Source organism: Dermacentor albipictus, chromosome 3, assembly GCF_038994185.2.
Source record: "Dermacentor albipictus isolate Rhodes 1998 colony chromosome 3, USDA_Dalb.pri_finalv2, whole genome shotgun sequence".
Lineage (NCBI taxonomy): Eukaryota > Metazoa > Arthropoda > Arachnida > Ixodida > Ixodidae > Dermacentor > Dermacentor albipictus.
This window is the reverse complement of record NC_091823.1, coordinates 3,981,560-3,998,067: the sequence shown is the minus strand read 5'-3', so window position 1 is coordinate 3,998,067 and position 16,508 is coordinate 3,981,560. Positions and strand designations below refer to the sequence as shown.

General features: G+C 44.6%; 1 protein-coding gene across 9 annotated transcripts in view; it reads right to left on the bottom strand.

Moving 5' to 3' along the window:
* The window catches only part of LOC139057176 (signal peptide, CUB and EGF-like domain-containing protein 2), a 208,132-nt gene that overhangs the window by 169,016 nt on the left and 22,608 nt on the right, over positions 1–16,508 (bottom strand). For 7 of the 9 annotated variants that reach the window (XR_011512612.1, XM_070534974.1, XM_070534972.1 and 4 more), the window contains exons 3-4: positions 12,473–12,625; positions 1,360–1,482 (exon numbers count right to left, since the gene is read on the bottom strand). Coding sequence is in view for 8 of the 9 variants with exons in the window: in XM_070534974.1 (XP_070391075.1) it covers positions 1,360–1,482; positions 12,473–12,625 (276 nt within the window). In the remaining variant the exon portion in view is untranslated. The remainder of the gene's footprint in view (positions 1–1,359; positions 1,483–12,472; positions 12,626–16,508) is intronic. The other 2 variants (XM_070534976.1, XM_070534973.1) reach the window with 1 other exon arrangement.

Here is a 16,508-nt window from a genome sequence, read left to right as displayed (position 1 = left end):
ATATTTTTGTAACTTGTTTGGACAGCAACTAGTGTATGTAATGTAGTTCTGTGCGAAGGGTTGGGGCCAGAGACCACATTTTTTCGAGTTTCGATTGGTTGCCCGAATAATCTCGTTTTGATCTCCTCTGAGCGCCCGGACATCGGCTGTGGCTTATGACTCAAGGTCACCTGAAGGTCGCCGACAACGAGAGCTAAAAGCCTTTCATGCTTTCATGTTAAAAGCCTTTTATGCGGAGCAAAATGGTGCCAGCCAGGTTCTTAGCGATTACAATACCACAGTCCCCCTAACACCTAGAATACAAATCAACAAAGCGCAGTGCTAGACGAAGCAAGTACGACCTCATTGTCGCTGTTTAAAAGAGAACTCGATTATTTTTGACGTGTGCGCCATAGCAGTCCCGGGTCGGATTATTTCATCCAATTTGCTGCTGTTTGTCTCAAAACAGCAGTTTAATTCTTGAAATGGTACAATAACGACATTTCTTCACTGCATCTCTTTAGGGAATAACACAAAATAAGAATGTTGGAATTACCTGTATGGAATTCTAAAGAGCGCAGGTATTTCAAACCAGACATTTACGTGAAACGCACTTGCTTACGCTGTTCCTGGCCTAACCGCTCTGGCGAGTGCGAATAACATTTAACCAACACCATTTGTCACAATATTTAAGCTGGACACGTTTAAGCTATTCAATTCTTTCCTGTAGTGACAGATGTCTTTCCCGCTGTTGTTATAATCGTTAGAATTGGGGCTTTCATTTGCATCATATGCAAAAGACAAATGAAGCGATAGCACATTAGTGGCATCTCTGCATTCCTTTCTTCTTAAAGAGTGCGATAATCAAGGGTGCCTGGGTCACTCGGAGTCTCGATTGGAGGGTAGGGCAATGCAGCAAGTCAATGATCACGTGCATGCTGCTGCCCTTTTGCTGACGAATTTATGCAGCTGCAGTGAATGTGGCAATCGTGCTTATTGCTTCCCATGTAGCTTCCCATGTATGCTTCCCACTTTGTACCGCCGTGGGAAAAGCATGAGGTTCGAGGATTCGACATCGCTGCACTCTTTAAACAACAACCACAAGGAACGCGTTGCCTTCTTGTTTTCAGGGTTTCGTCTCCCAGCATCGCCGCGTCTATATTTTGCTTAATTGCTGGCCGAAATTGTGTTTGTGGATTCCATCTTAACTTGAAAATTCACGATACTTGTTTCTGCCTTACGGTATATATAATGGCTATTGCACACTGTGAAACGGTCGCCCGGACGTCACGCAATGCTCTCCAGAAAATACGTAAGGAGCGAGTCACTTTTGATTTACACTCAGACATGGCAGCATCGTATTTAATGATCACCATTTACCTTTGCACGATTTTCCGTCTGTGTCGAGCTTGTAACCAGCAGGGCAGACACACCGGAAGCTACCATCTGTGTTGACGCACTGACCCTTGCAAGTATTCTGCTGCGTTTGACATTCGTCGATGTCTGCGTACGGACAAAAAATACGAAGTAAGACAACGCAAAAAATATGTTCTAAGTTACGCAACAAAATTTATGCGAAGAGTACAAAATATGCAAAAATTCAGATGCCGCACAGTGACGAAGGATCTCCGGCGTATTTTCGACTTGTCGACAGGGGGTCTTGCTTTTGACAAGGCATGTTGACTGGCAGCAGAAGCAAGGTTGTCCGTTGTGGTGTACCACTTCCCAAGTACACGAGCTAGAATGTGTTCGAGCTTCGAAACTGATTAGGTAATGGTGTACCTACGAATGACAACTCTAAAGGCGATTCTCGCGGTAGATAGTTGAATAAACTATAAGGACAAAAAAAGTGAGGAGTCAGTGAAGCCGGAGCTAGATGTTCGAACCATCATTATTTATCAAATTTTTCTCATTTCAGTCATGTTTTATTTGACAACAACACATAAAGACACTATTGCAAGCACAACAGACAAAAAGAACAAAACGTATTTGCTTCTTAAACATTGGTGCTTTATTATTATTGCTTGCTCTTTTCTTGCACGACTTATATTTAAACCTACATCGCAACATCCCGACTGACACAATATTTTTGGATTTTGAAAAACAGTTCGATAAGGACCCCCACGGTCGTCTCTTAATAAAGCTATCCCGTCATAAAATTTATCATTGTGTTCTAAGCTGAATTGGACGGTTTTTAACCAACCGTCAGCAGTTCGTATACGCTGACTCACACTCTTCATCCTTAATACCCGTGCTTTCAGGCGTACGTCAAGGTACCCATTAGAAGGGTACCTCAATGTACCCCTCCTTTTCTTAATGTACATCAATGACCAGCCCTGCAATACTTCTCATATCCGTCTCTTCGCAGATGATTGTGTGGTTTATCGAGCAGTTGCTAACCCCACTGACCATTTGGCGTTAGAAAATGACCTATCGCGCATACAAAACTGGTGTAACACTTGGTTCATGTCAATAAATTTAGCTAAAACCATGTTAATGTCTATTCATCGTCGTCGTAATTACGAAGAGCCTAACTACAGCATCAATAACATGCATATTTCAAGAACTGATTCATTCAAATATCTTAGTATGTATATCTCGCGCGATTTAACTTGGACCTGTCATGTTAACCACATAGTAAGTTCTGCTAATCGTAGTCTAGGTTATCTACTCCGTAACCTTTTCCTCATTCCTCCCTCTATTAAACAACTTGCTTTTCAAACCTTTGTGCGGCCAAGCTGGAGTATACCGATGCTATTTTTGACCCCCACCACAATAATCTTATTACCGTCCTCGAGTCGGCTCACAACCGCACGATACGATTTATTCTGTCAACTTAATCGTACAATTCAAGCATCTCAGCACTAAAACCCCAAATAAACTCACCCTCTCTAGCCTCACGCCCTCGAATAGCACGTCTTAACCTTTTTTATAAATTTTTCCATTGTTTGCCTTTTGACAACCCGTACATAAAGAAAGCACATTGCATTCCCCGCACCAGTCATTCTAACATTGTATAACCCCCACAAGCCCATACCGTGACTTTTCAGAAATCGTTTTTTCTGCGCACAACACGAGACTGGAATGCCCTGCCCGCCGAAGTTGCCACTATCATCGACCCCGTTACATTCAAGCGGCTCGTTAAAAATATCGCTTTGTACTTTGTAGTATCTTTCTTTGTCACTAACCCTCCCCCCCCTCCCTCATGTGATGTCTCAGCAAGAGACCTGTGAGGAAATAAATAAATAATTTCACCGCAATTTGTAGCGTACTGTCATTCCTTAGGCGTTCACAAGGTCTCCGAGCTATACTGATTTCTAAATAATCTAGTACTATAATCACAAATGCTAACGTTACTCGTAATGCTGTCTGGTTATCTTCGTCGAAGCGGGCTTTCTATTTTATTTCGTAATTTACTTTTGTACTAAATGATGATTCACGATACAGCAGAGAACGCTGCGCCGGCTTCAGACAAATTCTGTCACCCTCACTTGATTACTAAAACATGCGAAGCAACATGCTACGAGCCAGGTTATTCGCGATTACAATACCACAGCCTTCGTAAGACCTAGAATACAAATCAAGAAATCGCGATGCTAGACGAAGTAAACACGACCTCATTGTTGCTATTTAAAAGAGAACTCAATTATATTTGACGCGTGCGGGTAATAGCATTCGCGGTGCTATAGTCACAGGCACTATTATTCGATGAATGTTTGCATTGCTTTGCCGGTTCCACCCCAAACTCTGTTTTTCTTGTGTTCAAAGCAGTGTATTTCTTTATAGTCGCGCAGGGCACTCGTAAGACATCAGTTTGTTGTTTGGAGGCGTTCCGCTTTCAATTTACTGGTTTTGCTGTTGTGCGGAGGCGACATAGAGCCGAACCCAGGGTCCGATACTGCACAGTTTGAACGAATACTTTAAGGTCAAAACACAATATTGAAAAAGCTGTCAGAATGGAGAACAAGTTCTGTTGAAATAGAAGGACGGAAGGCTCGTATTGTGTGATTAGAAGAAACAATCACAGGTGTAGGAGACATTCGTTCTACATTGGATAACGTCGAGGCACAGCAGCATAAAAATCAGGCGACATTGTCGGCTTTTGGTTCAAAAATTGACGATATTGAGAATAGTCAAAGGCGGGACAATCCACTTTTTTATGGTTTTGAAGATAGCGATACTGGCGAGAACGCGACTAAATCACGCGAACTTGTCTCAAACCTGCGTCGCACGAAACTGGAACTCAATGCTGTTGGAATTGAGCGCGTTCACCGGATAGGAACCATTCGCGCAGATAAGCCCCACCCAATTATAGTGAAGTTGTCCTCTTTCAAAGAACGCCAACAAGTGTTAAATAATGCACGCAGGTTAAAGGACACGAGCTATATAGCATTTCGGAACATTTTTCACGCGTGGTGAGGGATAAGAGAAATCGTTCATGCAATTTCGCAAAACAGTATAGGCAAGAAGGTAAAAAAGCAGTACTGAAGTTTGATACCTTGTACATGGACAACAAACACTATCATATTGATAGCGTGACCAACAAAGTGAAGTAGATGTGACCACCACCACTTACTAAGACAAAAGAAATGCTCGGTGTTTTGGTGATAAGCTGCAGGAGCATAAGAAATGGAAGTCCATTCTTTCCGTATACTTGTTAGATCAGTTGCGCCATCAATAGTTAATGGCACCTAGTCATGGTTGGACTCGAGCGTCTTGAATTCTGAAGTTTTTCCAGATGGCTATCATTGTTCCAGACGCGATTGAGGATCAAGAGGGGAAGGGGTATTTATTCATGTTAGCTCAAGTTTATCGTGTGGGCCTCTCGAAGGTTCTACAGCTGATCCTGAGCCTGTTTTTTTGCAAAGTGAGGCTATCCAATGGGAAAAGTCTAGTTATTGGACCATATTACCGGCCTTTCCGGATCATCATCGTGCGACGAGTTTATTCGGCTGTCTGCTTTCCTTGATTCGCTTGAAAACGATATCCTAATACTAGGGGGATATCTTAATCTTCCGCATATAGACTGGTCGTGTGATGACCCTGTAGCGTCGGTCACTGGCCATTTGTATTGTGCATTTTGGGATCTCTCTCGTCTGTGATTTACGTTTCAACAGTACATTCGTGATGCATCACGGAACGACGGCATAGGTCATATACTTGGTTTGCTCTTATGTAATGTTCCAAACATTAAAACGAATGTGAATGTACTTCCCGGCATCAGTGACCATTGTGTTTTACTACTGATATAAACGTTCAATATGTGTCCGTGCCGAAAAAGGAACACAGAAAGATTTACGTGTATAAGGGGGCTGATTTTGGTGCTATAATTTCGACGTTTGAGTCATATTTTCCTACTTTTGATGCATTACGTGATGAATTGAGCATTGGAGAGTTATGGAAGCTGTTTAAAAACAAGCTTTTTGAATTGCGCGATACATTTGTTCCTACTCATGTTAGGTATCTCATCTAAACGGTCGCACAATAAGCCTTGGTTTAATTATCAGCTGCGCACACTAATACAAAAAATTAGGAGAGTTTATCTCTAGTTTCGGAGAGCGAAGTCCCAGAATAATTGTTTAGAGCTGATATGTTTGAAAAGAAGCTTTCAGGGTCTTGCGGAACAGGCCAAGCACACTTATTTTGGAAACGTTGGTGTGAAGTTGCTCAATGATTCCAAAGAGTTCTGGAGATTATTAGGTGTAACGGTAACGAAAACTATTCTGTCCCCCCCCCCCCTAAAGGGCTCTGAACTCATCATTGATGCTGATGAAGACAGAGCGAAACTTTTTTAGCAATTTTTTTCTTCTCACTGTTTAGACTAAAGCGTTCTCGCACTGTTACAGTGATCTTCCAAATGGAAATTAATCAGATGCCTGAGGTTATGTTTGGTGTAGAAAGTTTGCATAAATCATTGCAGGAGATGAAGCCGGCAAAAGCTTGTGAGCCTAATGACATTTCGGCAGTCATTCTTAAAAACTGTTCTGGAATATTGTTTTTGCTTTTCTCAGTTATTTACAAAGTGTTTGTCTGAGTCTTGTTTACCGCCTGATTGGAAGCTGGCACGGGTTGTACCTATTCACAAAGGCGGATCGAGAAGTGCCGTTGAGAACTACAGACTGGTGTCTTTAACAAGTATCACATGCAAGTTAATGGAACACATAATTTATACTTCAATCATGTGGCATATAGTTAAGCACAATATTATAAGCTCTAGTCAGCGTGAGGGGTTTTTCATTGTTTACACAGTTAGTAGAATTTTTTCATGATCTGACCTCGGTAAAAGACAAAACCAAAATAATAGACTGCATATTTCTATATTTAAAAAAAACCTTCGATGGTCTGCACATGATCTTCTAGTCTCGAAACTTAGGGCCTACAAATTGGGAAACAGTGTCATAGCTTGGGTTGCCGAATAGCTTCCTGCAAGACAGCAGTCTGTGGTGATGAACGGTGTTTCTTCTGTATATGTTCCAGTGACCTCAAGTGTTCCTCAGGGATCAGTTTCGGGTCCCTTTTTATTTTTGCTCCTTATTAATGATATTGAAAGGGACCTTACGATTTCATTTAGGATGTTTGTGGATGACTGGGTCAGTTATAGCGTCAGAGGTAACGTAAGTGACATTTCATCATAACAGATTTATTTAGATATTACAGGAACATTGCGCAATACGTGGGAAACGTCACTAAATGTTCAAAAATGTGTTCACGTCACCTTTTCAAGAAACAGCGCATTTCAGTCATGCACTTATACCTTGAGTAACATGGCATTAAAGAAGCTTGACGAATACAAATATTTAGGAATTTAGGAATCTGACTTAACGTGGAACAGGCACATTACGCATATTGTCACGTGGTGATGACGTTGAATAACACAGTAGCAATACTGTGAACGACAAATCTAACCTTTATTGGGCGAACCTGTGCCCACAAAACAGGCTACACTTATAGCACAACGATAGCGGCGAACACGCTCGGCGATCGTCGAAAAACTGATCAGCGGGTCAAGCGCGTCGGCTTTTATAGATCAGTCGAATGTTCCAGATTAACTGATGGGACCCGCGTGTCTTCCACAAAGTTCTACACCATTCGTGTCACGCGATTAAATCTGATAACACAAGGTTCGGCGACAACAGACACGCGGATAGAAGCGTCGATAACTTTCCAGAAACGTCGGATACATGCAGGCGCGTCCCTCGCTCTGCGATTACAGTTGTTAAGCGGCGAAACGTGGTTGCCCGATAAAGATAAGTACACGTGTCAATATTAAGGATGAGACGATAGGGTCATTGGGATTCCTGCGCCGTAACTTCAGTCAGTTACCGGATAAACTAAAAGAGCACTTGTATTTCACCTATGTTCGTAGTTTACTTTATTACGGTTGTATTTGTTGGGATCCGTACACGGCTGATCTCGCGGAACAGCTTGAAAGAATGCAGAATACAGCAGCTATGTTTGTTCTTAATAAGTATGGTAGAAAATTAAGTATCGCAGAAAGTAACATTAACTTGTCGTGGAAGGCATTAAAAGACCGGCAAAAAAATCTCAGGTTGAAATTTTTTCACGCTGTTTATTATTCATAAACAGCGGCTGAGAGAGAAAGATACATTAGGTCGCCATCTTATACATTGTTGAGACGCGACCATGCACTGAAAGTCCGCGAGTTTCCTTTCAGGGGTGACGCCTTTAGGTATTCTTTTTTTGTTCGATCAATAAGGGAATGTAATCCTCTTTCAGTGACGTTGTTAATATTGCAAACAGTGATGCGTTTTATCGCGCTTTATGTAAGTCATCACTTGTTTCTTCCTTTAAATGAAATCCCCCGGCTGTAATGCCCGCATGGGCGATGCAGGCATGTAATAAATAAAATAATTAAACAACTGTGATATTACAAAATTTTATCAAAACTCAAGGCGGGTTTATCCGCCCCCTATACACCAAACTCGACAGGGCCCAAGCGGTAGACTGGCGGCAGCTACAAACAAAGACCTTCCCCAACCCCGTCCATCTCAGGAGGATATATCCGGACGTGTACTCAGATGATAACTGCAAGCTATGCAGCAGGGCTCACGCAACTCTTAGACACATTCTCTGGGAATGTGACGTTATATGCGAAGAAAATGCAGTTTCCCCAGATGAAGCTGCGGCGCGATGGACGGCCGCGTTGCGCAGCTCAAACCTCGAAAATCAACTATGGGCCATCCAGCAAGCCCGTGAGGCGGCGAGGAGACAGGATCTCCGGACCTCCTCGGGGGCGGCCTAGGCCCAGGCCACGAATTTGCCGGATTGTTAATAAAGTTGTTACCCCCACCACCACCACTACATTGTGAGTTACCCATGGTGATAATGATTTATCGGCATCCCCTTTGAAATGGGGCGTGGACAACTCGTCACGTCACAGTTAAAAAAGACTCGCCCTCTGTGGCTGGATCGAACTGCGGTCTGACCCAACCGCACGAGCCCGACGGCACGGACCTCGCGCCAGCTCGAGACCGGACGCGCGTGGCAGCACGGGTGCGCCACCATGGCGCCAGAGACGAAGGAACGGAATGCAGAAATTGAGAGGATTTGATTGACCGCTTCACATAGATTCCAAGAGTTGCCTTGAATCAGCGTGAACTACGTCTTGACGATTTCATTTTAAAGAACACCGCATTTACTTCAATCAAAGTTGAAGAAGGTAACAACCTGAATCTGCGTGAGGCACGGCGAGCGTGTGGAATTGCAACCGCATTCTTTCCCGCGTCTTCTTCGAGTTTTTTTTCCCTTGTATCCATCATTGCTATTCGCTAGCTTATCGCGCACAAATGAAATTACTGCGTCGGTACAATGCGCAGCTACAAACCTACCGACATAGTTATTGACACTTCGTTGCGCTAGGCAATGGCAGACTTCGCTGTCGCGAAACGAAAAAAATTGGACTGGGCGGACTGGGCAGGCACTTTGTTCATTCCAGGCAGTCTTAAACAACGCTGTCATATGCTAGATCATTCCAAGTCATCGTGCAAAAAAATTATAATGTGCATGACCGTGTTGCGGAACTCCGGGTCTGTTGTCCTCTTGCAACAGAAGCGCGCATCTTCAACTATAGAACAACAGGCTAGCCTTCACAGCAGGCCCCGGAAGCTGTCACTAAGCCGCGACCCTTCTCACAGAAGTTCCCGTCTTTTAGCGCCCAATAGTCGTATGAGTCGGATTTTCAAGAGAAAATGTTATTCGAAAATTACGAATGCACAATTTCTGACTCGTAGAAAAACTAACAATTCTTCAATTCGCATGCGAACGTTCGAGCACTCGCACGCTCTCATTTCGTCTGGCTGTGTGTTCTTCGACCACGTTTTCGAGGCGAACGCTAAGGATGCTCTGGGTAAGAATGCGACGACGAGTGAAGCGTTCTTGTAGTTGGTCTAGTTGGACCGCAGCTTGACCTTGCGGTAGTCAGTGCTTTTATGCGAAGCATATTACGAGAGCTCAACCCAGCTCCTCAGGCGCGGCGGTGTCGCCTTCAATACCACGTGACACCGTGACGTCACGACAGAGGAGAAACGGGGCTCCAACTCGCGGCGTCGCTCGCGGCGTCGCGGAGGTATATAAGCAGCTGCGCTTGCCTCGGCTAGACACTCACGAGGTGAGATGCCTCCTGGAGACAGAGCTGCTCGTTGGAATGAGAAGCGAAGGTTGCGGCTTGCTACAGAGACTGATTTTCTAGCTGGCTTTGGCTCAACTCTTGCAAGATGGGCTGGGTGGGAATCGAACCAGGGTCTCCGGAGTGTGTGACGGAGACGCTACCACTGAGCCACGAGTACGATGCTGCAAAGCGGTACAAAAGCGCCTCTAGTGAATGCGGTGTTGCCTTAGAAACGAGCTGTTTCTAAGGCTCAGGCGTGCGTCGCTTGCTCAGGCGCACATTTCGTTGTCGCGCCGAACGCTGCGTTGCTCGACGCTCACCGCGTCCGATGCGGGGCGCGTAGTCACTGCGCCGTAGCCCATTGTCTTACACCCCTTGGCGGGTCGACGGGAATGCTGTCGCGTTCCACTCTTGAAGGCGAAGCAGAGTAACGCATGAGTTGTTTCTTCGTCTAGCCGAAACAAATATAGCCAAGCAACAGCAGTTCACCAGGCTAAACAGTGGTTCAACAACTAAAATAAAGGCTAGTATGCTTCGCATCCTGGGCTTAACCTTAGCTAAGCCACAGCCATTTTTTTTTCACGCATCTATCCTACGGCAAAAGTAGAGATCCATATATACGACACATTTTTTGGCAGCTCTGCAGGCTGTGTTGTATTACAGCGCAGCTTTATTTGTCCCTTCCTTCGACTTTCGCACTGCTGCGTCTGCTGTTGTCCGGCACGCCGCTAACGCCGCACACGTCAGGACGTAGTTGAGACGCACGCCACTAAGGCCGGCCGTGTCGGGACGTGGTCGAGACGTGGCCACGTCACAAAAAATTGGCAGTTGCTTAGCTCGGCTATGCCAGGATATAGGTAGCGAAAGTTAAGGCATAGCATGATTAGCCTTGGTTAATCTTGATTGCAAGTCCAAGTTAGTCTGGTTACTAGCTATGTTGCGGCATTCAGCCAGTCGTTCGGTGCGCTGTTCTTTTGTTTCCTGGGCGATTCCTTTCCTCTTCATCTCGTTCCGATGTCGATTCCAAGCCTCCTCCTGCCTATCAGATTGTCGCCGTCCATACCGCCACCTCAGCTGTGGTTGAGGTGCACGCGAGCTTTCCATTTCAATCCTCCCACATGTTATCAGTAATGCGACGCAGCTGGCGAAGCGAGCGGAGGCGAGCACGACGACGAGGAACGCGGCTGACATCGTACCAAACGGCGGGCGCGGTAAGGCGCGGCGCTGCGCAGCGGCGGAACACCTGTGCCTCGGTGCTACTAGTGGCGCATGCGCAGTAGTGACTACGGAGCGGGAGAGAGAGAGAGAGATAAATATCAGCGGCGAGGCGGGCGTTGTGACGTCATGTGCCTCCTCGGAGCACCGCCAAGGCGAAATCGTAAGTTCGCAGCCAGTAAAGCTTTAGCTTTAAAACATGAAAGGCATGCGCTGTCGGTGTATTGTTTGATGAGATTTGTTTATAAGCTGTCATTCTCAATTTCCTGAGGACTAGCTTTGTAAAGAATGTAAGACAAAGTATGCGCCACGTGGAGGACCTGCGTGGTTGTGGTTGAGAATTATTATTCGCGAAGCGACGTCCGCGGCGTTGACACCGGCTTTACTGCGATACGAGACCCTTAGCGCTATCGCGTTAGTATGTGACAGGAGTGTGGCACAAAGGAAAGACGACCAGGGAAGCTCCTGTCAAGATTTACGCCGCGTCGCGTCTGCACGATGCCCTGGACGCCTAATTAGGCATGACGCTTCACAAATGCTGTGCAGGAGCTGCGGCGCTTGTCTCCATGCCCACCCGAAACACCAACGACAGTGGAAGGGGGTGGGGAGAGTGTTAGCGAAGGAGTAGAGAGAGAGAGAGAGAAAGAGGGAGAGAGAGAAAAAGAGAGAGAGAGAGGAGATAGTTTTCTGAGCTACAACGCTACGACCCAGAATGGCGCCGAAGCGTGCAATTAGTGCCGACAAGGCGAAGGCTCGCATAACGCGTTGAGCGGTGCAACAAGCGGAGCAGGCAAGGTAACATTTCACATCCCGTCACGACTGTCGTATGCCGTCACTATGTCAGCGCCAAATAACGTCAGTGAATGGAAATAGCAGACAAAGCTTCGCTTACATCGCTTCCCACAGTGCGTGGAGTCTGGATTTTTTTGCACAATGCCCTTGTCAATTACGCTGATCTTAAACCGATCAAATTTGACTGCACAGCCAGCATTATGGAGATGTAAACGAAGCACAGCTTCGGTAATCAACGGCACCAAGTCTACCACGGTAAACTTGAGCATCTGCTAGCCTTTCCAGATAATCATCTTAGACATCCTCTTGCTCGGCTGACACCTCGTCGCCCACTCGTGTCATGTATGATCTGTACCGAGCCAGTGTAAACAGCCTACGTTACACTTCCACACAGGATGAGAGTTTTATGAAAATGCACTCAGACGCCGGATATCATAAAACGCAAAAATATTACAAGAACTTCACAAAATGAAATAGCCTTGTGCATTCGTTGCACCCAATTATACAATATGAACGAATAACTCCTTCTGAGCGATTAAACGGTTGCCTGGTTGTGAACTTGTGCTTAAATCCGGTGATAATTGTGACACCTGCTTACGTGCCATTATTTTAGAAAGCTTCTCCAAAATATGTAAAATGAAATATGAGTCGGTATTTTTACAGAAGTCACAGGGTCAATATAATGTGACTCAACTTAAACTCGCGGTTATTATGAACATTCCCGAGAAAAGCGTTGTGTAATAAATAATGTTGTGTGAAAATAAACTGAAGTTTCGCACAAGGTGCCGAAACAAACATGCCGATCGATGCCCAAATCTTATCATTTGTTACACTGAATATGAAATTGCGAATTATTACCTATGCACTTTGTCCCATTGACCGTATAGCCTCGTTTGCAGAAGCAGCGTGTGGTTTTTCCATCGAAGTAACAGTAATGGTCGCACCCGCCGACGTCATCTTCGCAGTGGTTTTTTGTTGTTGGTTGGCTGATATGGCGAACAGCTGGTAAACCTGAAAACAATGAAGAAAGCATTAACCTGTAAAATGACCTCGACACACTCACACCATGAAGAAAAAGCGAGATAAACTATCAGTGTTTTTTTTTTCCTTTAAGCGGAAACCGTATGAAATATCTCGAATACAGAGGGTTTCCCCAGCTAAGTTTAGCCAGAATTCAAATATATGACGATGCACGCTAAGAGGACGCGAACAAATATATGTTGCTGACTACTTATTGTACGGAGTAAGACGCACAATTTTTTCTGTTCAGCCTAATTGCATAATTGGTCAAGATTAATTAACAAACTTCCCAAGCAACAAAATTTAGCCAGGAATTCTAAGTAGAACGATCTAGAGCGCTTTGCAAAACGTCCGATTAAACTGTAACTTTCTATCTGTTAGGTATTATTAGTGTTTTCCCGCTTATTTCAGATGCCCACATAAAAAAAAATGCCACGGGACTTGCCCGCTTGCGCGTCGTGATTGCAGCGCTTCCAAACGTTCTCGTACAAATGAGCATAACATCTAGCAGTGTGTGCTGCCGCTTAAGAGGCGGCAGGGCAGCGACGCAGCCGTTGGCTGTTCGATTTACGCCACCGATGAGCTGTTCGTGATAGCGATCAGCAGGTGCAGGGCAACACACCCGGCTAAATGCTATGTTCGTTTGCACGCGGAACATATACAACAACGGATCGCTCTGCAACTTTCTAATAGTAATTTTTTGCCTAACTTTGTTGCTTCCGAAGTTGGTTAAATATCATCATCGTCATCGTTGTCGTCGTCATCATCAGCCTATTTATGTCCACTGCAGGGCCAAGGCCTCTCCCTGCGATCTCCAATTAACCCTGTCCTGCACGAACCGATTCCAACTAGCACGCGCAAATTTTCTAATTTCGTCGCACCACCTAGTCTTCTGCCCTCATCTACTGCGCTTCCCTTCTCTTGGTACCCATTCTGTCACCCTAATGATCCAACGGTTATCTAATCTGCGCATTACATGACCTGCCCAGCGCCATTTCTTTTTCTTAATGTCCATTAGATTATCATCTCTGATCCAAACCGCTCTCTTCCTGTCTCTTCAAGTTATGCCTAGCATCCCTCGTTCCATCGCTTTCTGCGCGGTCTTTAACTTGTTCTCAAGCTTCTTTGTCAGTCTCCAACTCTCAGCGCCATATGTCAGCACCGGTAAAAAGCACTGATTGTATACTTTCCTTTTCAATAATAACGGTAAGCTCCCAGTCAGGAGCTCACGATGTCTGCCGTATGCGATCCAACCCATTGTCATTCTTCACTGAATTTCCTTCTCATCGTGAGGGTTCCCGGTGATTAGATGACCTAGGTAAAAATACTCCTTCACAGACTCTAGAGGCCGACTTGCGATCTTGAACTCTTGTTTCCTTGCCCAGTTATTTATCATTATCTTTGTCTTCTGCATGTTAATCTTCAGCCTCACTCTTACACTATCCCTGTTAAGGTCCTCACTCATTTGTTGTAACTCGTCCGCAGTGTTGCTGAATAGAACAATGTCATCGGCCAACCGAAGGTGTCTGAGGTATTCGCCGTCGACCCTTACTCCTAAACCTTCCTAGTTTAATAGCTTGAATACTTCTTCCAAGCACGCAGTGAATAGCATTGGAGAGATTGTGTCTCCTTCTCTGACCCCTTTCTTTATTGGTATTTTCCTACTTTTCTTGCGTAGAATTAAGGTGGCTGTGGAATCTCTGTAGATATTATCCAGGTTGTTTACGTAAGCGGTCTGTACTCCTTGATTACGCATTGCCTCTATGACTGCTGGTATCTCTACTGAATGAAATGCTTTTTCGTAACCTATGGAAGCCACATAGAGAGGCTTATTGTACTCTCCGGATTTCGCGATAACCTGATTAATGATATCGATGTGATCCATTGTAGAGTATCCTTTCCTGATGCCAGCCTGTTCCCTTGGTTGACTAAAGTCCAATGTTGTCCTTATTGTGTTGGAGATTATTTTGCTAAATATTTTATATGATGCTGGGAGTAAGCTAATGGACCCATAATTTTTCAGTTATTTAACGTCACCTCATTGTGGATTAGTATAATGTTTGTATTCTTCCAGTTTTCTGGGACCCTTGCAGTTGATAGACACTTCGTATAGAGAGCCGCCTGTTTTTCTAGCATTATGTCTCTTCCATCTTTGATTAAGTCGACTGTTACTCCATCCTCACCTGCCGCTTACCCCCGTTTAATGCCTTGCAAGGCCCTTCTGACCTCCTCTCAAGTTATGGGATGTGTTTCTGTATACTGTTCATAATTTTTTATAATAGAGTGCTCTTGAGTCCTCTAGGTACTGTAAAGGTCAGTATAGAATTATTCCGCTGCTTTTATTATACCTTCGAGATTTCTGATGATATTACCCTGCTTATCTTTCAGTGCACACATCTTGGTTTTTCCTAGGTTAAGTAAGCTTGACTAATTATGCAATTAAGCAGAATACAAGAAAATAGTGTGAATTACTCCATACAAGAGTCAGCAACATGCATTTGATCGCGTCGTCTTAAGTGCATACTGTTGCGATAGCAATTACTATATGGGCACTCCAGGCGCATTTCTGCCGTCGCCGTCACCGTGAGGCTCCGTATGAGTGAAAGCGTGTGAGGATGAGCTGATGAGTGAAGGTGTGAGGACCACACAAAACCGGACCAACCGTCGAGCATCTGAAGACCAGCCCTGAAGACCAGCACTGTCTGGGGAACACGGCCAAGCTGTTGGCTCAGGTCCTCGGCATCCTGGACTATGGACGCCGCCCACCTCGGACAGCTCCACCGTCAGCACATTTTTACAAATAAAGTTTATTCCTCCTCCTCGTCTTAACTCGTACAGATAAGCATTTGAAGGACAAGTCGCTCACTCTGTTACCGGCCGATAAAAAGGTAGGTTTCACGGTTATGCATAAATTGACATATCAAGGGAAGGAATCGGAGGCTGTCGTTGATACCAATGATGAAATTTCGCTGGAAAAAGTAAGGTGTAACACAACAAAGCTGTGCAATAGGTTTAATCTGGAAGGCCGGGCCCAGTTGATCAAGAATAGGGAATTAGAAGTATTATTCTCAGCGACAACTCATAAATGGGATTGTCCCTTCCAAGTCATCATCTCAGAGAATGAAATCTGACAGAAATGCTTAGCATTGTTCATGCAAAGGTATCCGAAGTTGTTACCAGTCAATGCTCTATTTTTGGTAAATAAGTCGGAACAAGTGCTCAATTTTTTCAGACAAGCAGAATAAAAACCTTTCCCAATTTTCTATTGACTTTAAAAGATCTTTATTATTCCCTTCCTCAGACCGAATTAATGTCATGTGTAGCCGAAGGCATTGTTAGAATGAAGGTGGTTTAATTCGAAAATACTGCCGGGGTATCATGTGAGCAGTTCATTGAGCTCCATTTCTTTTATATCAACTCGACTTATGCGACGTGGAGTAGGAACATTGTTCCATGCTGGAGTGATATATTTCTAGTAAAGCGTTACCAAGCCCTTGACGAGCATGTGAATCACAGGGATGTTGTTGCAATGTTTAGATTCGTAGACGACTATTTAATTGTGAGCAAAAACGAAGCTAACAATTATGACTCGGTGGTTTCATAAACACTAGCCATGTTCAGTTCGGACGTACTTCCTCCAGCACTGACGCATGAAGTGCTTAAAGACAACTTAATAAGATTTTTAGACTTAGCGTTGCATTTCTCGTTAGGAGGTGCGTGCTATAGTGCTACAAACGTAGATGCAATAAGCCTGTACGCACATCCGCTCACTTCTGTCCACTCGAAAATGGTAAAACGCGCCGTGATAAGTTCGTATTTGCAAAATTCACGGACGAATTTCTTGTCAGCATAAGCTTGAAATAAGCTTGTGGGT